Source organism: Amblyraja radiata, chromosome 6 (assembly GCF_010909765.2).
Source record: "Amblyraja radiata isolate CabotCenter1 chromosome 6, sAmbRad1.1.pri, whole genome shotgun sequence".
In the NCBI taxonomy this organism is placed as follows: domain Eukaryota; kingdom Metazoa; phylum Chordata; class Chondrichthyes; order Rajiformes; family Rajidae; genus Amblyraja; species Amblyraja radiata.
In genome coordinates, this window is record NC_045961.1 from 27,859,784 (window position 1) to 27,885,896 (window position 26,113).

The 26,113-nt window shown below is 41.4% G+C and overlaps 1 protein-coding gene across 1 annotated transcript in view; it reads left to right on the top strand.

Annotated features, from left to right (window-relative positions):
* The first annotated feature begins 14,846 nt into the window (after window positions 1-14,846).
* The window catches only part of maml2 (mastermind like transcriptional coactivator 2), a 365,731-nt gene continuing 354,464 nt past the window's right edge, over window positions 14,847-26,113 (top strand). Inside the window, exon 1 of the mRNA XM_033022374.1 lies at window positions 14,847-16,710. Coding sequence (XP_032878265.1) covers window positions 16,381-16,710 — 330 coding nt within the window. The 5' untranslated portion in view covers window positions 14,847-16,380. The remainder of the gene's footprint in view (window positions 16,711-26,113) is intronic.

Below are 26,113 nucleotides of genomic sequence, written 5' to 3' on the forward strand. Positions count from 1 at the left end.
TTCTGGGTCCTGCTATTAGTTACTTATATACTAGGCAGGTTAAGGCCAATTGAAATTTAAGGGCCAGAACTCCACTTTCAAAAGTGGCTTTGGATGCTAATCCAGCAACATGATACCAGTTTGCAACATCCTGCAACATAATTCACCCACAGCTTTTTTTTGTTGTCGTCTATTTGGTATTGCCATCACAAAGAACTGTTCCTGCACACAGAAGCCAGCACGTTTCCAATGTGCTCTTTTCCTATATTCCAGAAGTAAGCTCAAGATGATGTTTTGTCCAATTCCACTCCAGATCTTCTTTTCCATACTGACCCTTGACCTTATTCTCAAGCATTACATTTTATTCTAGATTAACGGTATTCCATTTCACCTAATCACCTTTAGTAGATTCATGATTCTTTTATATTAGTGTCTAACATTCTGTTATGGATGTCACAATCTCCTGCCACACAACACCAGCAATATGGAATCCATGCTGTTTAGTGAAGCAAAAACACATTTGCCATCTATTTCTTGCCTATCCACTCACACTTACTCTGATGGAATGTATGCTGTATGCTGCTCTGCTCTAGATTGACTACTAATTCACATTTAATTTATTACTAAGATCCCACCTGATACAATTTACAATTTTTTTAAAACAGTGAATTTATTTAATTAAATATTATGCACATATATACACACAATATGCAATTTACAGCAATTGTCTTTCCATAAAATTCTTTCCTGGTCGTGAACAATCCAAACATCTCTTATATAAAGAACAATACAACCTATGCAGCTATCTATGTAGAAGTCTTTCTCCGTGGCCCCTTGCATAGGACACACCTTGCTGAAGACCAAACATTGTCACATACAGTATCTCAGGTCCTTGAAATGCATGAGTTTGCAGCTCTCAATCATCGACAGTTCCCTTGGCCAGAAGTACTTTCTTTCCTCACCCCAAAATGGCTTGGCCAAGCACTATTTTAAGATTATGTCCCGATGTTGCCAATTCCTCTTCAGAAGAAAATTGTTTGTTTCTCCACCGCATCAGATCCCTTTATCACTTTAAAACCCTTAGTCATTCTCATCCCATTCAAACTCAAAAGATTACAAGGCAGGTTTGTGCAGCCTATCTCATTCAGTATTCAGTATTTACTTTATTGTCATTTCACTGAGTACTTACATACACAGAAGAAACAAAAAAATGTTTCTCATCAGTTCCTGTCAGTGCAGTTAATAAAAACAGAATAAATACATACAACTTTAAAATTAACATATCTAAAAAAAAATCTCATGATTTTGTCCTTAAGCATTCGTGTGTGAAATATATTGTAACACTCCGAAATCAGCATCTTTTTTCCTGAGCTGAATTGCACAAGCCAAATTCAATATGCCGAAGATTCTTTAAAAATATGAAAAGCTATTTGGTATAAACATGTCCACCCCTGTCCACCACACTTAACCAGGTGAATCCTGAGTTAATCCTTTTTATTTTGATGCCAATGCCATTTGAGAAAAAATCAGAATTTGCTCCACAGAGGCTATGCTCTGATCATTTTTGCCAATACCATTATTGATGGATGCATCTACAGCGCACATATTGGTGTTGAAGTCCTTTGCTTGGTTCTCCCATCAGTAGCCCCAGTTCAGCAGTTGTGTGCTTCAGATTCAGCTGGGAGTGAAATGATCGAACCACATAGTGATTGTAAGATCATTGAAATTCACTGTAAAGCTACAGAATTAAACACCTGGGCAATAAGGAGCTCATACAACGTGTATTTTATTTCAAGTTTCTTCCTGAACTATCCCTGGAACTTTCTCTCAACAATAGTGCAGGTCAGAGAACACGTAACAATCTTCCAACACCCTTGACAGGCTGACAGCTAAAAATTGGATTTATTATTTATTATTTATGATAGGTTCAGGTTTAGATTTATTATTGTCCAGTGTAGCAAGATACAGTGAAAAGCTTTTGTTTGTGCCTAATCCAGTGATATCAGATAATACTATACAGGAGAATACAATCAAGCCAAACTCAAGTACAAAATGTAGCTTGAAGAGACGGATACAGAGTTCCGAATACAGTTCTCAGAATAAAGTATTGGTATTGAAGACCCAACACCCATCCCCAAAGAACAGTTTATATCTTTCCTACACATTGTATTTCTTGAAGCAGTGCTCAATATGCAAGATTCATCAGCAGAGAATTGGGAAGGGGATTGTCAATCTCCTTATTCTAAGCTGCACTCAGGAGTGAGAATGCCTTCTAAGAACTGGATAAAGTATGTGCATGCATTCATATAATGTGGGGTGGCAATCCATACCTGCTATCGCATGTTCTAGAGAAAGTGAGTTCTTGGTCCAATGGCAAACATATTCAAGAAGACCAGGCAATGTGCATGGGTGTCTGTGTGTATGTGTGTGTATACACTCACACAAACATATGCACAGAACACAAAACATATTTAAAAAAGGCACTCTGATGACACAAGCTTATAAATCAATATACATGTATGATCTAGAAACATAGAAAAATAGGTGCAGGAGAGGGCCATTCTGCCCTTTGAGCCAGCACCGACATTCAATATGATCATATCTGACCATCTAAAATCAGTACCCCGTTCCTGCTTTTTCCCCATTTCCCCATTTTCCCACTTCAGGAGGGCGGGAAAACAACACCATACACCTCTGCACATCGATGGAGCTGATGTGGAAAGGGTCAGCAACGTGAAGTTCCTAGGACTCCACCTGTCAGATGACCTGATGTCCACAACCAACACCACAGCACTGGTCAAGAGAGCCCAGCAGCGACTACACCCTCTCCGAAGACTACGTAAAGCAGGTCTCCCCACTACACATCTACGAACTTTTTATAGGGGGACAATCGAGAGCACATTAACCAACGGCATCACTTCCTGGTTCGGGAGCTGCAAGGCGTACGAACGGCACCAACTTGACAGGATTGTGAAGACCGCCAGCAGGATTATTGGTGCTCCACTCCCTTTCTTGCTGGACATATACAGGAAGAGATGTATCAACAGAGCCATCTCCATCATCAAAGACCCCTACCACCCATCGCATCACATATTCTCCATCCTGCCATCTGGGAAGAGGTACAGGAGCATTAGCTGCAAAACCAGCAGGATGCTCCTCAGCTTCTTCCCGCAGGCTATAAGACTGATAAACGGACTTAGCCCCCTGCCAAAGTATCGCGCACCAACCATCAACCTGGACACACTGCAGCAGCTGTCGATCGGAACGCCTGTTGATGTTTAGTAGAGAGTAGAGTGTTTAATTTAATTTGTTCATGATATATGTTTTTTATTTCTAGTTATTTGTTGTTATTTGTACTGCACACTGAATGGACACTGGTTGAGCAACGTTTTTTTGTTTCCTCTGGGTATGTGAGTACTCAGGAAAATGACAATAAAGATATACTGATACTGATATTGATATCCCTTGATTCCTTTAGCCCTAAGAGCTAAATCTAACTCTCTCTTGAAAACATCCAGTGAATTGGCCTCCACTGCCTCTGTGGCAGAGAATTCCACAGATTCACAACTCTCTGCGAGAAAAGGTTTTTCGTCATCTCAGTCCTAAATGGTCTACCCCTTATTCTTAAACTGTGACCCCTGGTTCTGGACTTCCCCCAACATGGGGAACATTTTTCCTGCATCTAGCCTGTCCAATCTAAGAATGTTATACATTTCTATAAGATCCCTTCTCATCCTTCTAAATTCCAGTGAATAACTTGATCACACCCTTTTTCTCAGCCCCCTATCCTCAACTTTCTGCCCTAATCCACTGCCTCATTTGCCTCCCTCCTTTCAATGTTTCCCTCCCTTTCCCCATCTGCCTCCCTCAGTCTCCTTCCATTATCTGAATGGTGGCCGATTAGGAAAAGGGGAGATGCAACGAGAACTGGGTGTCATGGTACACCAGTCATTGAAAGTAGGAATGCAGGTGCAGCAGGCAGTGAAGAAAGCAAATGGTATGTTAGCATTCATAGCAAAAGGATTTGAGTATAAGAGCAGGGAGGTTCTACTGCAGTTGTACAGGGTCTTGGTGAGACCACACCTGGAGTATTGCGTACAGTTTTGGTCTCCTAATCTGAGGAAAGACATTCTTGCCATAGAGGGAGTACAGAGAAGGTTCACCAAACTGATTCCTGGGATGGCAGGACTTTCATATGAAGAAAGACTGGATAGACTCGGCTTGTACTCGCTAAAATTTAGAAGATTGAGGGGGGATCTTACAGAAACTTACAAAATTCTTAAGGGGTTGGACAGGCTAGATGCAGGAAGATTATTCCCGATGTTGGGGAAGTCCAGAACAAGGGGTCACAGTTTAAGGATAAGGGGGAAGGCTTTTAGGACCGAGATGAGAAAATCACAGAGAGTGGTGAATCTGTGGAATTCTCTGCAACAGAAGGTAGTTGAGGCCAGGTCATTGACTATATTTAAGAGGGAGTTAGATGTGGCCCTTGTGGCTAAAGGGATCAGGGGGTATGGAGAGAAGGCAGGTACAGGATACTGAGTTGGATGATCAGCCATGATCATATTGAATGACGGTGCAGGCTCGAAGGGCCAAATGGCCGACTCCTGCACCTATTGTCTATGTTTCTCAATACCCACATCTACACTGCCTCCCTCTTTGCTTTTTCCCGCTTCATCTTCCATATCCAACTATCCTCCCACTCTTTCCACACACAACCACACACTAACCCTATAAACTGAGGTGTTTTTAAATAGGGGGGCAGGGGGTGTCACTGGGCACAGGAAACAATGGGGTGAAACCCTGTGTATTAGCTTCACATGTCAGCTGGCAGAATCAAGTTTGTGTCTGGTTTAGAGTTTTCCAGCGAGATGAATCAGGACCAGTTTCCACAGCAGCAGAAGAGGAAGCTGGTGCTAGAGAATTCCTCAATATAAGTGCATCATTAGCCATTTCTTCAAAGTATAGACCAAGGTTTGACTCAATAGCACAAAGCTTTGGGTCACACTTGATTCACTGTCAAATGGCCTGGGTCCAATTACCCAGATACAAACATACAACTGTGCACTACTCCAATGATTCATTCGACAGTAGAATAAATACTTCACAATTGAATAAACGCTGGGTGGTAACAGTGGGTGGTAATCTGCAGCAGATTTCATTGCCTATGTTTCCACAGGTCTTAACAGGTTCCGGTGTCAACAGTAGAGACAGCACATCCTCCTGTCTGAGTGATTACCATTGTTCCGTCATCTATCGAGACTCTGTCCGTGGATAATGTTGCACACTCTCATTCAGGTCATGGATCCATGAAGCTGAACTGGATGGATGTTAGAAGAGTTGAGCATGGATGTGACAAAGATGTGGATGTGAGTTTGTGCAGGGACCAGGAAGAAGTGAGTTGATGTAACATAGTGGAATAAGGTAGAAAGTAGTGGGAAGAGAATAAACAGTGGCTGCCACTGAGTGTCTTTGGTTCATTAGCAGCGTTGATATTGGTTGATGAGCCCAGATGCAAGGTTACCCAAATGCAATATAAACATAAAGCATCTTGAAGTCAGATGCCGAGTTAGCCATAATGATTTTCTCTTTGTATGGAGGCTGAGCAACCAAATCTACCTCAATTGACCACAAAGGGATTTTGTCTTATTCTACCATTGCTTCCAATGTCAGTGAAGGTAGGCTGGGCAGTAACAAAAACACCAATGACAAGTTAAAACCCACTGTGCAGGTGCCGTTGTATTTTTCTACCCTTCTGACTGCTTTGGAATTTGTTGTACAATATAAACACAGCACGACGGGTCGAGGTCACCTCTCTCACTTCATTCTGTTACTTTCTTTGGTGTAATTTGGTTTGTAAAACTTCACAATCCTTTTATCAATCTTGTTAGAGTTTGCTTAATGTAGTGACATTCACCTTACTTAATGTTTCAAGCACCAAAAGTCTGCCAATTCAAAATGTTTATTTGTTTTACATGCATTCCAAGCTCCATCTGCTTAAATTATGGATGGCTTGAGAGAATCGTGCCTGTGTACTCTGGCCACCTGCAGCCTGACTCTCCCCTCTGCAACCCCCACCCGGACAACTCAACCTAATAAATGACAGATGTGAAATACTTATTGCTACTTCCATCACTCCAGCTGACCTGAAGGAGGCTGAACATTGTCTGCTGGGTTGGGAATCAGTCTAGAGTTGTATTAAATATTGCATTTTTTGAAAAATCAATCCCAATGCAGAAATTAATATATACTTTTCTATCAGTGGAATAGTAAATATTAATCAGTGAAATACTTTTAATATCACAGTCTGGCAAATAGAGTTTGATTTTCCTCATAGGCACAGTGTGTTCAATTCATTTTGTTTCCCCAGAGTCTGATACTCTGCATGTGGGAAGTGTCCTATTTAATTGACCCAGTGGTCTGGAGGGCTGCTCCTGCTGCAGCTACTTGGTGTGACAGGTGCTTTATGCTAAAGTGTTATGTAAATAGCATTCAAACCCATTGAAATCTATAAATAGATTAATACCATTCAGTATTACTTAATCCAAAGTTCTGCGCAGACTTGCTCTGGAGCGGTGTCTGTAAAATTTTTACGTAAGAAATGACGAAATCCAAAACAACCACAAATTGTCATTCAACACCAACAACTGAAGCATGCTGTGGTAAAATGAGCCCAGCAAGTGCCACACTATTGTACTTCTCTCCCACATTAACATCTGAGGGCTGCCTGTGCATTTTCGCTCACAAATAAATGATTGAAAAAAATGGCAACTGAATACCGAGTTACTAGGAACAAAATCAATTCAAGTTTGCGGAGATTTTTTTATTGACAATGTGGGTTTCGTAATAACGGTACCACCAAACTCATTTGCACAAAATGTGTTTCACTGAGGCCAAAGCTTTTTATATTTTAACTTTTGTCCTTTGTCTTCTGAAATTTCTGTGCGCTCATACTCAAGGCTGAGCTATTGCTATTGAACAAAGGCCCATCACCTGTTGCTGCGAAAATGTCCCATGTGAGAAATTCACATTAACACCAGGATTGGGCATGGCAGTGATGCCCACACAATCAGATTGTTCGCTGACACTCACCCAGACTCAGACATGAAGGAAAACAATTTGGAAAAGGTCCTAGAGGACTGCCACCATCAGCGGAACCATACCCATTGGAATACACTTCATGAGAACATAAATATTAGAAAATAAATTTCAAGGAGAAAAAAAATTCTAATAATATCAGGGCTCGCAATCTTACTGATCTCAATGCTGTTGTGAGAATTGTATGAATTAAAGGGTATTGCCATCTGAATTAAAAGGGTATTGCCATTCAAACTTTTTAACTTCAAGCCAACAAGTAATGACTGGCGGCCACTATTCGTATACACTGCACAATGTATCACGTCACTAACTTGACCCACCAAAAACAAGCTCTATCACTTATGCAGCATACACGCCTTAAATAGGTTTGTCCTCATGCGCACTGCATATTCTAAGCTATACATCCACATCCAACAAGCTGGATACACTACCTGCTATTCAACTGCAAGAGGCATATCACTCAAATATGCTGCACATCAATCACTGACACATATGCCTCACTCTTGCAGGGAGAGTGCATTGTTGCAAACGGTAGAGTTTAACCAGCAGGAAACAAGTGTGACTGCATGATCTTAGCCACATGGAGAAGATAGTGCTCCCTCTCACTAGAGCACCTTTGCTAAGGGCAAATCCAGTGGTGGGGCTGAATATAGATTATTTATCTTAATATCTTCACATTTTAGGATCTTAGCATCACTGTGGAGGACAGGATTTACTAACCATCCTCTATTACGATTGAGAAGGTGGTGATGGGCCACATTCATGAACTGCAACAGCTCGGGTGTAGGTACCCCTAGTAGTGTGAGGTGTGACTTGATATGTGACAAGATATGTGACTTGAATGGGACCATGCAGATGATGGTTGGGAGCCTTCTTCAGACTGAAATTGACCTCCGACAAAGTCTGAAGAAGGGTCCCAACCATCACCTGCGTGGTCGCATTCAAGTCACATATCTTGCAGAGGTGGAAATATATATCGCTATTCCTTAACCATCACTGGATCTAACTCCTTACCCAACAGTACTGCATTGGAGTACTTCCACCCAAAAGACTGCAGGGACTTGTTAATGCAAAGGCCAGCATCCTGGAGGAAAGGTTTTCCTGTGAGTTCTGCTGCAAAGTACTTAAAATGCTCAAAGGATTGGAAGAACAGTAATGGGTATGCACAAAAGTGGTTTGCTTCATTGCCAGATCTGCTGGAAAGTCTCCTTGCAATGTTGATGATCTAGAGAAATCTGGTACTGAATTTACACAGAGTTGGGAGTTCTTTCCTTGGATCAGAAAATTGGTGCCCAACCCTCTATGAAGCCAACCGTGATACAATGTCTGATGGTCAATGCTTCAGCTTCCATTACAACACAATTAGAAGCCACCCAGCACCTGGGAGCTGCAAGGAAAATCAACATTTGTTAAGCAAATTTTGCTTGCTGCAATGCAAACTCAGCTATTATGTTTACAGATCGGAGTGTTCATAGAGGTTGCATGGTATGCCTGTAGCAATATATATTTTAATCTGTAACATGAATGAATGTCAGTGACATTCACTGTGGAGTACAAAGTGCCTGCCCTCTCTCAATATTAGAATATGGGTTAGAACGTAATCCTTGTAAACTCATGTGTTCATTCCATTTTTTACTCTCTCACAAGAGAGAAGTGAAGGAAATTATCTCTCATGCAGAGAGCAATAGTTGATAGCAAACTGTGAGATATTATAAACATCTATAGTTCCAGTGAGGGTAGAGTATGTGCCATAGACATCTCCCTACCGTTTCTAGACCTCACTATCTCCATCGCAGGTAGACTACTGACCGACATCTACTACAAATCCACTGACTCCCATGGCTATCTGGACTACACTTCTTCCCACCCTGCTTCCTGTAAGGATTCTATCCCCTGCACCCAGAATGAGGTGATCCAAACCAAGGCAACAGAGATGTCTCCATTCTTCAGGGAACAGGGTTTCCCCTCTTTCACTATAGATGAGGCTCTCACCAGGGTCTCCTCTATATCCCGTAGCTCCGCTCTCGCTCCCCATCCCCCCACTTGTAACAAGGACAGAGTTCCCCTTGTCCTCACCTTCCATCCTACCAGCCAACACATACAACAGATAATCTTCCGACATTTTCGCCACCTCCAACGGGATCCCACCACTGGCCACATCTTCCCATCTCCTCCCCTTTCGACTTTCCGCAGAGACCGCTCCCTCCGTAACTCCCTGGTCAATTCGTCCCTTCCCACCCAAACCACCCCTTCCCCTGGTAATTTCCATTGCAACCACATGAAATGGTATACTTGTCACTTTACCTCCCCCCTTGACTCCAATCAAGGACCCAAGCAGTCTTTCCAGTTGAGGCAGAGGTTCACCTGCACCTCCTCCAATCTCATCTATTGCATCCGCTGCTCTAGGTATCAACTGCTCTATATCAGTGAGACCAAGCGCAGGCTTGGCGATCGCTTCGCCCAACACCTCCGCACAGTTCGCTTTAACCAACCTGACCTCCCGGTGGCTCAGCACTTCAACTCCCCTTCCCATTCCGAATCCGACCTTTCTGTCCTGGGCCTCCTCCATGGCCACAGTCAGACCCACCGCAAATTGGAGGAGCAGCACCTCATATTTTGCTTGGGTAGTTTACACCCCAGCGGTATGAACATTGACTTCTACAATTTCAGATAGTCCTTGCTTTCTCCCTCCTTCCCCTCCCATTCCCAGCTCTCCCACAGCCCACTGTCTCCGCCTCTTCATTTCTTCTTCCCGCTTCCCCCCCGCCCCCACATCAGCCTGAAGAAGGGTCTCGACCCGAAACGTCACCTATTCCTTCGCTCCATAGATGCTGCCTCACCGGCTGAGTTTCTCCAGCATTTTTGTCTGCCATAGACAAGATACAGTCCAACAACTTGTTGACAATTCTCTGACTATACTTTTCAATACTTGCTCCTTCTATTATCTAGAAGACAAGAGCAGCAGGTGTAAAGGAGCTCCAGCAAATCCAAATTTGTTTACAGCAAAAATAAAACTGCTGGAGGTATTCAGCAAATAAGGCAGTATCTGTGGAGGGAAATGGACAGACAACATCTTGGACTGGGACCCTTCTTCAAGACAGGAGAAGAGGCGGGATAGCTGGTAGAAAGAGGTGAGAGTTGGGCGATGAACAGAAGGATGAGGAGGAGGAGAGGAACACGTTGACAGTTGCCTAGACTACAGCTCCTCCCACACTTTGTTTTGCATGGGCATCGTCCATGTGGATTTCTTTGCCACAAAAGGCGGTGGAGGCAGAGATAGATAGATTGTTGATTAGTACAGGTGACAGAGGCTATGGGAAGAAGGCAGGAGAATGGGGTTAGGAGGGAGAGATAGATCAGCCATGATTGAATGTAGACTTGATAGGCTGAATAGCCTAATTCTGCTCCTATCACATGATCTTATGATCCCTGATAGCATGAACGTTAAATTCTCCAGTGTCAGATAAAACCCCTCTTCTCTCTCCTACTGATCTACCCATGTCATTCCCACTCAGGCCTTTCTTTCCACTCCCCCAGACCCCACTGCCCATCTCCCCTTATTCCACTCCTCCAACTCTTCTACAGAGCAGATATTCTGCAGAAGCAAAAAGAAGAAACACACATTGTACAAAGAAACAAAAGAGAAACAAAGTTTGGTTTTAAAGCCTTCTACAGAATGTTCAGCAATTATTTGTTTGTGTTAGGGGCAAGAATGTAGAGATATAATAAAATCAGTGGGGATTTAACCAGCCATGTTAGTACATAGCAATTGGAATACAGACAGACCCAAAAGGTTCGTCAAGTATGGATTGCCAGATATCTTTAAATTATGTGTGGTCCATAAATCCATGCCATAGTAATCAGTTTTTGCATCAATATGAGGGATAATTCCCTGTTTGCATCCACCCCTTCTTCCTCCTCTGTTGGCAAAATCACAGACATGCTTTTCAGAACATTGTGGCCGCTTTAGTTTCCCTCCAAAACAGTTTTTTCTGCAAAACACAAAGCAATTTCTCAGGCTGAGGAATAAAACTCATCCTAAATGCACACTCTTCCCTCGTACTTTTGCAACCGGCTGATTATTAATTCCTTTGAGAATTTAAGCAGAAGTGTGGGTGGTGCACTTCGTTCTGCAGTGGTGTAGATGGAGGAGATGAGTTTTAGTCTGGGTTTCCCAATAGCCAACTGCAACAGGTATGTTTTACTTCTCGAACCAGTCATGATATTTGCCAGAGTCGGCAAAGATGTCTGATGGCTGAGAATCAGTTAACCGTTGATCAGGCAACAATATACTCACTGATGATTGGATTGCTGGAGTAGATTTAAATGGCTATGGTAAATCTCAAAAGACATGCACAGTAGTTGAGCAAATTGAACAATAAAACATGTGCACCCTCTGGTTAGGGGTCAGTTGGCGCTGTGCTTGTGTCCTTCATTCACAGGAATTCCTATTCTTTCTATAGAAGAATGTACTAGCTTCCTACTGGCTTACAGCGAATGCAGCACTGGAGACCTGGGTTCCATCCCGACTACGGAGTTTGTACTTTCTCCCCATGACCTGCGTGTGTTTTCTCCGAGACCTTCGGTTTCCTCCCACACTCCAAAGACGTACAGGTATGTAGGTTAACTGGCTTGGTAAACGTAAACATTGTCCCTAGTGGGTGTAGGATAGTACAGGGATCGCTGGTCTGCGCGGACCCGGTGGGTGAAGGGCCTGTTTCCGCACTGTATCTCTAAAACTAAATTAAAACTAAAATCCATTGACAGGCCTGATGGAATGTCTATGGTTAGCACTGTCTGCACTGCTGATAGCAGGAATGTAGTTGTTCAGATCAAAACATGACAAAGAAGCAACAAACCACCAAAAATATATTCACTCTTTTGCAGAAATGCAAGGTAACAAAAAACATCAGATGGCAAATCTTATTAGGCAGCTAGTTTTAAGTGGTGTAAGGCGTCATTCTTTATCTCTTCATCATATGATAGTGGTAGAATGTACAAGTTGTTGTCTAGACTTTGGAGTATCGTTATGGTGGCTGTGGCAATGTCACCCATGTGGCGGTTTGGTCACATCTTCATGTTTTTCCTGGCGTTCAACAAATATTACATCAAGGTGCAGAAACAATCCAGATTTCTTCATAGGTACTACCTTGAGTTCATATATCCTGGCATCTGCTTGCAGAAAGTGATGTCCAGTTTATGCATTGTAACTTATTGAGGGGAATACTAATAGTAATGTTTAGACCTGTGATGTAGAAGGCAGAGAATGCTTGTGGAAAGTTGTTTTACGGACTGGAGTGGTGTGCCTCAGGAGTCAGTGTTGAACCCGTTGTTGTTTGGCATCTACTTCAAAGATTTGAATGTGAATGTACAAAGGCATGGATAGTAAATTTGCAGATGGTGGTATTTTAAACAGTGTTTATCAAGTTTTACAGCAGGATCTTGATCAGCTAGGTAAGTGGGCTGAACGATGGAAAATTGAGTTTAATTCAGCTAAGTGCAAGGTGTTATACTTTTGGAACTCAAATTAGGATAGGACTTTATCAGTAATTAGGAAGGCCCTTGGGAGTGTTGTAGAACAAAGGGGCCTTGAAATATAACTATACAGTTCCCTGAAAGTGATGTCACAGATGCACAGGGTGATGAAGAATGTTTAGGCACTTATCAGTAAGGCACACATACACATGTCGTAGTTATGTGTCAATGTTTGAAGGTTATGTTGCAGTTGCATAAGAGGCTGCACTTGGAATATTGTGCTCAGTTTTAGTAACCCTACTATAGGAAAGATGCTATTAAAATGGAAAAAGTGCATAAAAGATTTACAGAATGTTGCCAGGACGTGAGGGCTTTATAGGGAGAGATTGTTCAGTGTGGGACAATGTTCCTTCAATAGAAGCCTATACAGTTGTGTATAAACATGAAGGGCAATGGTAAGATGATTGTACAATGTTATTTATTAGAGTTGGGGAATCGGGAACTAGAAGTCATAGATTTAAAGAGGAGAACTTATTAGATTTATTAGGAACCCGAGGGGCATTGTTATCACACAGAGGATGGAACAAGCTGCCAGAAAATGTGGTTGATGGTACAATGACAGCATTTAAAAGACATTTGTTCAGTACATGAATAGGAAAGGTAAACTAACTTTCAAACTAAACTAACTACTAGGGAATCTGCGCGAGAATCCGAGCTGCAAACACGCCTCAGATTATGTATAAATCCCACCCACATAATTACAGGCAGATAAAATGTAAAGGTAACTGGTTATAGTTATAACATACTGAGTTAAGCTAAATGGCTACTACAGTGATTATGGCAGAACTTGTCTGGGGGATGTCAATCACAAAGATGTGGAAGAATGACTGTGACCAACACCGATCTCTGTAGATCATTAACTTCATTAACCTCATTGACTTCATTAACCTCATGGATATGGAATTAATAATGGGAAATTGTAATCGTGATGAGGTATAATATTTGTTTGTATTGGACACTTTAATCATCAGTCCCTTTCATGACATTGTTTCATTATCCAATTAAGGTAGAATGGAAGCCACCATTCTTCTACCAGCATTGGGCACATACTTCAATAAAAGCGGTGAGGTATAAGGCCTGGTTGCTGTAACCACAGCAAGACCTGAAACCATCAAGATTGTCTGTTGTTGTGATGTTACAGAAGATTGAGCGGGGATCTTATGCAAACGTACAAAATTCTTAAGGGGTTGGACAGGCTAGATGCAGGAAGATTGTTCCCGATGTTGGGGAAGTCCAGAACAAGGGGTCACAGTTTAAGGATAAGGGTCTTTCAGGACCGAGATGAGAAAATAGCATTTTTCACACAGAGTGGTGAATCTGTGGAATTCTCTGCCACAGAAGGTAGATGAGGCCAGATCATTGGCTATATTTAAGAGGGAGTTAGATGTGGCCCTTGTGGCTAAAGGGATCAGAGGGTATGGAGAGAAGGCAGGTACAGGATACTGGGTTGGATGATCAGCCATGATCATATTGAATGGCGGTGCAGGCTCGAAGGGCCGAATGGCCTACTCCTGCACCTATTTTCTATGTTTCTATGTTTCTATGATAAATGCATAGTTGCAGAGACTAGCTGAGATTAAATGGGAAGCTAAGAGGGTTGTCCAGTTCCAGTTTGGTTGTTCATCAGTGAGGCACCTTTTCCACCAAAATATACTCCAAATATCTTGACTAAATGAGTCATGCTGGTTTGGCATTCAGGCAACTGGTTTTAGACAGAGCTTTGCCTGGAATTGGATTTCCCGCTCCAGAAATGATTCTTCCACGTGGTATCAATGCAAATCAATTTGTGACTACTCATGTAGTGACTTCCACTTTGCTTTACTTCAGACTCACATCATAGAAACAAAGAAGATCTTAATCCTGTTGGAAAATATAGGTCCACGCTATTTTCCATTCTACTTTCCTTGCACTTGTATCAAGTGTTTTCAAAATATTTGTTCAACTTTGTCTTGAAGTGATATAAGCAACTTCTTCTACATTCTTTATTGCAACATCAATGATTGTATTTACCAAACAAAAAACTGTTCAGCTGATTTTCTGCTTCCAGTTCTACACTGCATGTTGGTGCAAAGTAACTTAATTCAAACTGATGTTAATCTTCCGAAGTTATCTTTGAATCGTTGTAACGTGTGTGCTCCAAATTAATAGTTGTAATGTGAACAATACCTGGCTTGTCCTGGGGTAAAAGTGCAGTGATTGGAGCAAGCAGATGAGCCTGCCTTTCGTTCCCCACTTGGTGATTTCAGATGCAGATTTATGCTGTGCTAAGAGGTAAGGTGCTTCCTCGCCGATGGTAACTGGTTATTCATCACACTGGGTCGTTGACAGACGGTCTTCATTGACTGCGACAGCACGGATTGCCAGTGGCTGTGACTCGAATGAACGGTGAAACAGTAACCAAACAACGACAACAACAAAAAACATATTAAAGGGAGTTCTTTGATTATACTTCCTTTTAGCCAGAATGGACTCACGCACCCGAGTGAGAGGCCTGTATTGTAATATGAAGCATCTGAGGCATAAGACTGTTGCTGGACTCTGGATTTATAGCACAGTCTTTTCAACACATGTGTGTCCATGCATTTCTCCAATCGCACAGGACAAAGACAAAACTTCCTCTGATTTGGCCGAGGAGTTAGTGGAATTAGATTCACTTCAGAGGAACAGAAGCGTTTCCATTCAATAAGTTTCTCAATCCACAAAAAGCTCGCCAAATTGTGGAGAAACTTAAAGGAAAGCTGGAAGAATCGGTCCCGAGAGCGGCCCTGCCGATCAGACTCTCCGTGCAGTTGCAGCGAGCGAAGCTTTAACGCTTTATTTATAGGCTGACTTTTCTTTTCAATGAATCAGTCGCCTTTACCCCCACCCCCCCAAAAAAATAAAATAAACAAATCTGCCGCTTCGCCCATTTTGTTTGCGTTTGGAGACTGTGGTTTTATTTTCCTTTCCATTCCCTTGTTTACTCAGGCAGTGGCGGTATCGTTCCGCTAGTCTGTGGAGGGAAGCGCCTCCTCGCTTGCTCTCTCTCTCACACACACACACACACACAATGTGATGTGAGGAGAGGAGAGGAGAGGAGAGCGGGCTCGGTGCTTGGAGGCTGCAGACAGCGGCGGCGGCAGCGGCAGTAGCCCGGAGAGAGCAGACACTGTGCCGAGTGCCGCCAGCCCTGCACATCCCACCTCTGGATGGCCGTGGACGGCATCGCCTGCCCGATCCCCGCAGCTACCCGGCGCTTCTCGCCAAGTTTCGGCGGCGTCTGTTCTTCTTGAAGACTTTTGTGCGTGTGTGTGTGTGTGTTGTTGTGTCTTTCTTTCTCTCTCTCCCACCCCCTCCCCTCTCTCTCGCTCTCTCTCCCTTCACGTTTTCCCCCCCTTCTCGAGTAGTTTTTTTTCATTCCTCCTTCACTCTCTCTCTCTCTCCGTTGTGCGGTCGAAGAGGGAGATCCGGACAATCTGTGTCTGTCTGTCTGCTTGTGGGAGAGAAAGTATCCGTGGGAGCGAGCATTGAAGGGGCCGGTCTCGCCATTTGCGAGCGACTGGAGGAATATTACCGTAACACAGTGGAAAATGGGTTTCGGTCGTCTTGAAGGAAGTACATTGAAGGGTCCGAAACGTGTTTGTTGAGATTTTGATTGGATTCAAACAACAACCAATACTTTTTTATTGTACGAACCTTGCGATTTATTTCTCCGAGGTTTTAACACAACAACAAACAAAGCATAAGAAAGGCAAGAAACTTGGCAACACAGTGTGTCCGGAGGTTAGGATGGGGGATTACAACATGCCCCCAAACCCGAAGCACAGCGCGATCGTGGAGAGGTTGAGGCAGAGGATCGAGCTGTGTCGCCGGCACCATGCAGTCTGCCAGGTTCGCTACGAGCAGACCCAGCCGCAGCGCATCGAGCAGGAGCGAAGGAACAAACTCGCTCTGCACCAGAAGTACCTGGACACACGCAGCAAGAAGACCCCGAAAGCTAAGCAGCATCAGCAGCAGCAGCAGCAACACGACAGCAGCCGGGCCCCCAAAAACTGTGATAGCGACCAGCCCGCAGGACCTAACGCATCCAGCGAGCACAGGAACCTCACTCTGATCGCTGTAAGTTTTTCTTTCCTTTTACTCGCTTTACCTTTACCTCCTTATCTCTAAAGGGGAGGGGTTGCTAGTGGGGGCGCAACTACACGTTTTTGGTGATGAGTTTGGAATTCCCTTTGTTGTTTTTGTTCAGAAGGATTTGGTTTGTGGTCAGCGGCTATTTTTTTTCCAAAATGTGTTATGAGACTTTGAAAAGTGTGCCTAAAAACTGATTTGATTTTTCCATCTTTTTGGTGGACCTTTCTTTGATTTGCATGAAATTGTGAACAAAAATGTCTCCATGGATTAATCTTGAGAAATTCATAGCAATTTTGAAAATGCTCCCTCTTTTAAAAAAAGGCCTTATGCATCCCAGCGAAGCTATTACATTTTAACGTATTTAAAGTTCCCCCAAGTGTTATCCAAGAAGCCAGGTCTGGTCTATTGGTCCCCTTATCTCTTTTGTGAAATAATAAGCTGTGACCTGTGTGGAGGGTTCACTCTTTGGCACAGAGAAAGCCAGCCTTGGCTGAACTGAATGACCCTTGCAACTCAATGGAAGAAATAGCACACCAGACGTGTGATCAATAATTGAATTTGCTCACTCAAAACGTATGAATTGGCTAAGAAGTTACATTTCCTTATATCAATGGTTAATTGCCACTAGGAAAATAATTACTTTGATTTCATGATGTTTTCAATTGCAGTTTTGAATAACAGTCACTGACTGCTTCTTGTGCAGAATAACAAACAGCACTTAGGAAAATAAAGATGTTGTATTATTTTAGGTTAGGGCTGAATTGCATTTCCTAAATTAAAATTGTAGTATTGTTGCTTTGCAGATAGTTTGTAGCTATCCATTTGTGTTATTATTATCTATTTGTGTTTGTATATGAAAGATAAGTGTCAGAGTCGGTGCAAACATTTGTGAATGCTTAGTGCCTTGACCTGGACTAAAACTTGTTGACAATGGTGTGTCTGTTCTCTGAGCCATGCTATTGTGTGAAAGATATTGTATCTCTTTCTACATTTGTTTTCTTGTGTGTCCCACTTCTTGTGAGAATATTGATCCTAACTGTGGTGTATAGTTCTATAGATGGCAGTTGCTCTATGTATTACCCAGTTTTGGTTATTAATATGAGCTTTGCCAACAAGTGCCAGCAAATATGTAACTGGCAGCCACAGGGATGCAACACACTTGCATCTTATCCTTGTGTTTACACTTCAGCAGGGGTTACTAGGTAGTGATTTGTAACCCAGTTGTATATTTGCCTTCCATGATGTGGAGGAACTGAGGCCAATTGTGTGGCAACTCGTGGCTAAAAAAAGAAAACAGATCAAACCAGGGTTTTTGTTACTTGGCATTGCCATAACTACTCTCTGGGTGAATTTCTCAATTGTGATTTTTGCAGATATTGCGGAATTCACAGTGTTCGGCAATTTCTTTGATGTAGACAGACAGTGCTGAGTGCTGCTCCTTTCACTTCTTCGCACACTTTATCTCAGCCACACAAAGACTCTCTGTTCCAGATGCCCAAAGTGGAGAGAGAAAGCAAAATAGTGGAAGGACAGTGGCAGAAAGAAGTGTGTATCTGGCAGTATCAGTGCATGGTATTGAGAGCGCAGGACAAATGATGGGCATTGCAGACTGTCAGCCCATCATGCCAGCGCGTGCGATTCCAGGATGGGGAACCCAGAACCCTCTTCCAGGCTGCACACTGCCGAGTGTTGGTTTCACCGCTCTTCTCTCTTAGTGTGAGAGGAAGCAAAGAACTGACAGCTTGACCTCTACTCCGAGGCCATTAGTGGTGGATGCCACCTTGCTAGTCTCTCCTGCTCAGTGAAGAATGACCGATTGTTAACATGACCCACAAGAAAACACCGTTATTGGCTGGTTGAAGATGATTTTAAGTTGTGCACCAAGCTGTTTATCTCCCTCATTTCCCTGACTCTCAACTATCTTCCCTGAAACAAATATGCCTCCTGCCATGTGGAAATTGCTGCTATAAATATCGCTACTTTTTTTTGTTGCAACTTTGACAATCTCTTGCCTAACTTAAAATGTTGAAGTCCATCTGCACTTTACACCGGGCCTTATTTATGAGCCATTAGGATTTTGTATGTGTGTGTGGGTGTGTATGTTGAGTGCACACGCAAGTGTGTGTATTTAAACAATGCTACAATTCACAAGCTGTCAAGACATCTCAGATTGAAATTGAATCTTCCATACATTATAAACTGTAATTCAATGCTTTGAGTAAATTACAACTTTGATCTCGCTCACAGTTATTTGCTTCTATGTTGTTAAGTAAATAAAAATCATTTTCTAAAAATAACTGTTTATTTACACTTTTCACAGAAGATATTATATGTTTTAATTTATAAACAGGAAAACAATTTAAGAATAAGAAGAAAGTAAATAAACATTAAGAGCAAGAATTGTATCTGTGTTTACGTGCTGTTGACACATGGCTTATTTAAGGCATGGGATCAGCACTGCACGCAAAAAAACCATGCTTAAGTGAAAATTCTTTCAGCTTTTAACAGGATAGCTGTGTGATAACTTATCACTTAAATCGCTGTCACCACTACTACCACCTGCGATAAACCTGTAACCAAAAGACCATTGGTTTTGTTCCTTTTGCACAAGGCAGTCCTTCCTTCCTCTGATTTAGCATTTTGCATGCTAAATCATGAGAAACAAAAGTCAACAATACTGTTCTGCAGTTTAATTTTACACTGTTAGGTGGCTAAAGAGTGAAAAAAATATCATCCACATCATTCAAAGTCGTAATGACAACTTTCAATATAACGAGTCATGATAGTGGTTATAGTAAGAAGTGGTTATAGTAAGAAGCATCTGGTAAGAAGCATCTGGTAAAAGGAATATGAGGACACCAGTGGTAAGGAAATCTAGACCATTATCATTCAGATAACAAATTGGAAAGAGAGAGCTTGTAGGAACTTTCTCTGTAAATGGGGAAAGTATGTTTGGAATAATCTTACCAGATCCAGAAGTATGTCTTGATGACTATAAAGCTGACACAAAATATAAATATATGAAGAATATATTAAACAGCTGAGGTATTTAAAGAAAAAATGACTGTATCCATAACCCTCTGAGACAAGAAAAAAATGCATACTGCCTCTTGCTTTTTAAGTGAAGAATGTTTCCTGAATTTACTCTTGAGGAGACAAAATAGATAGTTATATGGCTATGCAGCTCAAGTCCTGGCATCAATTCTGATCTTCAGTGCTGTTTTTGTAAAATGTGCATATTCTCCCTGTGAGCACTTTGGTTTTCCTCGGATGCTCTGGTTTCCTTCCCTCTCCCAAACATGCCCAGGTTTGTCGGTAAATTGGCTGCTGTTAATCGCTCCTGGTGTTGATGGGTGGCAGGAAAATCAGAGGAAGAGTTGATGGGATAGATACATTGCCAGTAGATGAATGGGAAGTGGTCCTGGTGGGATTTCTCTGATAGCCAGAATGTAGGCTGAATGGTGTCTGTTTTTGTTGTAAGGAAATATAACAAAAGAGTAAGGGTTAATAGATTCAGAGGGGAATTGGTAGACATGCGAGTGAGAATAAATTGCAGGGAAATTAAGAGAAAGTGAATGGGATTGTGTAAGAAGGAACTGCAGATGGTTTAAATCAAAGATAGACTCAAAAAGCTGGAGTAACTCAGCAAGACAGGCAGCATCTCTGGAGAGAAGGAATGGGTGACATTTCAGATCGAGACCCTTCTTCAGACTGAATCTGATCGAGACCCTTCAGACAATCTGAAGAAGGATCTCGACCTGAAACGTCACCCATTCCTTCTCTCCAGAGATGCTGCCTGTCCCGCTGAGTTACTCCAGTTTGTTGCGTCTATTTCAGGTGAATGGGATTGTTCTGTGAGGAGCTGGCATCGATCCAATGCACTGAAAGGCCACCTCCTTTATCATAGTAAGTTAATGGAAAGCAAATTTGTGCAGCCTTTTCTTTTATGCAAATTTAGCTGTTTAAGCCATGGTATCAGTCTGGGTCAAAGGGTACTAATTATACTGAAATAAATCAAATCCCATGCTCAACATTTGTGTGATTCGAGCAAAGTCCTCAAATTCCAGCAAATGTATCAGTCTAAAAATGCAGAGCTTATTTTGCACATATTATGACATCCGGCAGAAAGTAAATAATTTTGCAAGCTCGTGAATTAGTTCTAGTAATAGGAATCGTCAGTGATGGTATTTGTTTTATTTCTTGAAAGCATTAAGAACAGAGATCTCTGGTATCGGAGTAGTGTTTTTGAAAACTTAATTCGTACTACTTTTAGAAGCCATTAACTTGTATATAACATTACAACGAATTTGCACCCTAAATTGCCTATTTTAGTTGAAGGAGTTATGCTGACAAGAGAACTTCCCTGCTCTTCACGTTAAAATGCGGGTGATTAGAAATTAATTCCTATTGTCCCACTAAAAGGTGTTCTGTGATAATGACACCAGGTTGGACATAGTGTTTTGGAATTTGGTTGCATAATGGAACTGCACTTTGGTCCGTCAAGCTGCTACAGAACAGGACTGAATTTCTAGAGAGGTAACTTCTAATATCTTTGACAAGTTGATTGTTGGTAGTTTATAACATAATCCAAAATATAATGCTATGAAAGACATTGCGTTATTTTGAGGCTGTATAAAGTGGTAGTTTAGGTTACACAATAGGCTTGAATGAAAGCCTGCTACCTGCTGACCCAAAATACACAATGAATATTAGCTGCACCTTGCATTCTCCCTACAGTGATATCATATTAATACGATTAGAATCTCTTATTTTTTTTAGGGAATACGAGCTGAGATAAAAGAGTACCACTGGCAAATACAATCTATAATCTTTAATGGAAGCATGATGAGCTGGAAAATTGCAGTACAAACAAAGAAAAAATAAGTTTTCACTCACTTGTCAAGCAATATTCCAGATTATATTATGTGAGAACATGTTTTACTGTTTGTGTTAGTTGCACCAAATGTTGCATGAAGAATTTTCCAATTACAACAATGCCTATTTTATCAAATTTGATATAGCAAAAAAAATATTCTCGACCTGTTGAATCTGATTTTAAGTTATTGAATAATTAGAATAGAAAATAATTGATTTGCCAAATATCTTTGGAATGTTAATCCATGCATGAAACCAGATTATTATTTAGAAATTATTTATTAACCTGGATTTGAGATCATCTTGAATCAAACATTCAATGTTTAGTTTTGTTGCACAGAGGCCTGGAACGTATAGTTGAAAGGCAGTGAAACTGACATCATTGGATATCTTTACACCATGAAACTGACAGCAATTGCGGGATTCCTGCGCATGTTTATGCTAAAGTGGAAATCCCAAAGTCTGTGATTCAGCTCTTCACTGCAATGAATGGAAATGACTAAATAATGATAATTTCATGCATTTGCAAAGTGTTCTCACTATTAAATATCCTCACAATATTATCTTTAATTGCATAAGGTGTAATAGTTTATAATTGTATTTTATGTAATAATTACTACTTAACAAATTTCAAAGCCCTTCAATTAAAAATGAACAAATTTTATGTTTGAATCGACAGATAATATCCTGTAATGCAAATATTTTACTTTTTTAATTCTTTAAATAGGCATTTCTTAATCTTATGTGTATATTCAAATCTTTTTATTTTGCACAGAATTAAAATGTGTACGATATTAATTCAAATTATTCATTTTCATTCTCTAAGAGTATTCTTCAATGAGGTATTTAAGAAAGAACTGCAGATGCTGGAAAAATGGAAGGTAGACAAAAATGCTGGAGAAACTCAGCGGGTGAGGCAGCATCTATGGAGCGAAGGAATAGGTGACGTCACCTATTTCTTCGCTCCATAGATGCTGCCTCTTCAACGAGGTATGTTGCTCATTTGGCTCAGTAACATCCCAATTGCTGATCAACGTGGCTCCCATTGATGTAGCACTTGGCAACATCTGATGTTGAAAAAAGGAAAGCCCATTTTACAGGAGTTTATACTCCTTGATGGGCAATTTATTTTGGCATCAGTGGTGAGCATTGTTAATTCCCTTTGGCCACAAAATCCAGGCAATCGTATCCTTAAATTATTGTCCTGCAAGCTTTTTTCAGTTGTGTTTGATCATTTCCAGGGGGGGGCTTCTGTTTGTATTTACCCCTGGTTGGATCTTAATAAAATGCCTCAAGTTTATTTGTTTTTTATTAGTGCATTTTATTTTAAGAAACTAGATATATTACAAAGGAGTAAATGATGGGTAAGATGGAGCAGTTAACCACCTAGGTACAATTCTTATTTCAAAATACCAGCCAACAAAAGTTTTGAAATTGACTTTGATACTGATGCAACACCTGTGTAAAGAACTTGACATCAATGGGGTAGTCAGTTAAGACTAAAATGAATGTTACATGATATTTTTATTTTGTTTAAATGTTTTCCATTTGGATGTCACCTTAAAGCCAACTGACTTGTACTGCAAGCAAATAGGTATCGCTTTAGTAAATCTATCCAGAGTAAAGATGAACATTGTAGAGATAATAAGGTGTTGACATTGAAGTTATTTTATACTCTCCTGAAGAACTCCTGGGTGTTAGACGCTGTGTTGAAAACAAAGAGCTGACATTTGTGCTGGAGTTCTATTTGTAATCAAAGCATGTCCACCAGATCTTCTAAAGCCATTTCATTGAATTTAAATAATGATCTGACAACTTTTCCCATCATTGTATGTCTAGAGCTATATAACACTAATTATTTAATGCTGTAACAAATAATCTGTTACACCAGCATGGTATTTGTGTAGCTAACATAGATTGGACCTCATGTGGGGGTTTGTGTGACATTGCAGGTTTATTCTCAGAATCATAAACAGGGCTCTCACTTAACTTTTTTTTCCCTGTTGCCAGCCGGGCAATCTAGGCAGTATTTTAGGTTGCTGAATGACAGTTTAGGTGGTCATTTAAGACGGCTTGCATGACGCGTGCGATAATGTGCTCGGACGAAGTGCGTAGTTACCATTCAGAATTATGGTCAATGAATCATTCATATATTATTTCTGCTTCAAATAAAGTCACAAACTAAACATATTCACCAATCAAGACATGATATATACCACAATGACATGCAGCAAAATTATAATACAATATCTCAACTCTTTTTACACGTTGCAATTAATGCAATTTCTATTATTTCTTTCCACTTCCAAACAAAAATGTGGTTGGATTATTCAGCGTATGATCAACCTGTGTCAATAAATCCTGGACCATGGTAACATATATGCTTAACCATGCACACTACAGATTGATGCAAGCATGTTCCCTGTGAAGGAACGAAAATTATCATGACATGGCCATAGCATTGCTATTGGTCGTTATTGCTATTGGTACAGAAACACTCGCTTCCCACATAATTTATCCACAACAAAATATGCAGGTCGCAAGGAAATATCAAAACTACATTTTATGATAATAGCTGTTAAAACCGACTATATCCATCTGACAGGTTAAACATCACACTAACTGACAAGAGATGGTCAAAGAACATAACTGCAGCAAATATTCTTTTGGTAATATGTTTAAAGGTGTCAAAACGCCACATTACCGGACATTCAGATTAGATGTATGTGTTTGAACAGCAATGAAGATACCCAGTTTGTACGCATCAGATTTTTAAAACGTTATTGATAAACGCTGTTTCCATCATTCCCACTTCAGAATTATGTTAAAATTTTAACTGAAATATCTCCTGACCAAATTTGTGATGTATATGACTCACTGTAAAAGTAAAATCTGGATAAATCCAATGTATAGTTGTGAATGTTTTCATTAAATAACTAGTGTACTGATACTCCATATTAAAAGCATTGATTTGCTGGTAAAATGAATTCTGTAATAACGTGTCAACGGTAGCAGTGACAATCGAACACTGCGGTTTTAATGTTTCACGTGTTCACAATTTGATTAAAAACAAATAATAACATTGGGAATTAAAACATATTTGGGGGGGAGGGGGGGTTTGAGAAGTCAATCGGTGCGGAATGGATGGATTGAGGCTCGGGAATTAGTGCGGAAGGGGGCCTCCAGCTCGCTCGCCCGCCCACTCGCTTGCTCCCTCCCTCCCTCTTCCCGGCTTCGGCGTGAGGGAGGGTTTGTTTTGAAAGCGCCGCTGGTGGAGTGGCAAGCAGCGGCCGCGATCAGGCCGGGCGGAGGGCGGGAGGAGGAGAAGATGGAGCCGCTGTCGCGGCCGCTGCTGCTGCTGTTCAGGGCCCGTCATTCGCTCCGACCCTCAGTCACGCCACACTTAGCATATTTCCCACGCATTACAGCCGTCGCCGACACAAAACATCACGTTCCTTTTCCCCAGAAATGCTGCCTGACCCGCTGAGTTACTCCAGTTTTTTGTGTCTATCTTCGATATAAACCAGTATCTGCATGCCAAGTTGGGCAAAATGACTCGGCGCTTAGGTTGCCGGCGGCACTTTGGGTGGTCATTGGCACCCGGGCAACCACTAATTTCGAGCCCTGATAAAGAGCTTTTTTTTACACGTGCCTCATTCTGAGTTCTTGCTACTTCTTCAATTTAGTTATTGCCACTAACAGCTTGACTAAGATAAATGATTGGTAGAGAGTCATCATTCAATGGCTCATCACCCCGGGATCATCTCTTGAATTGTTATGGTTTTATCTGCTTTTGGATTCCTAGTCATAGAATCACACAGCATGGAAACTGGCCCTTTGGCCCAACTGATAAGATGCCTCAGCTAAACATTTGTCCACTTGTGGTCCATATCCTGAGAAACCTTTCCTATCATGTACTTGTCCAAGTGTCTAAGTTATGATTACTGTTCCTGCTCCCGGAGAGGCATAGCCATCTTCTCAAGGTGTGGTTTCGTCAACCACCTATAAGTAATTTTGTGTCTGAGAATGTCCGTCTTTCCTTGGGCTCAATACGTGACCCAGTACGTTGGTTGCAGTGCTAGAAGTGAGAAGCAATCAAATCTGCAACCTCTTTGGCCTTCTTGGCTGTTAGCCATTTGTTACATTTGTTGAGCCAGCTCACAGCCAGTTTTAAATAAAATAAAAGATTGATATTCAGCATATTTGAAATAGAGGGAGCTTTAATCTGAGTGTTGGACATAATCTGAGTGTTGCTGATGATTGTACTACGATATGATACAATACAATAGAACTTTATTTATCCCAGGAGGGAAATCGATCTGCCAACAGTCATAAAACACAAAATACATGAACCATAAAAGTGACGAGTGGAAAGGATTGGGGGTGTGCAAAGATTGGGGAGGGAGGGGCGTGGGATCAGTCGAGCCCATGAAGGAAGGGGGAGGAGTTGTACAGTTTGATAACCACAAGGAAGATGGATATCCTGTGGCGTTGTGCTATGGGACCACCGTGA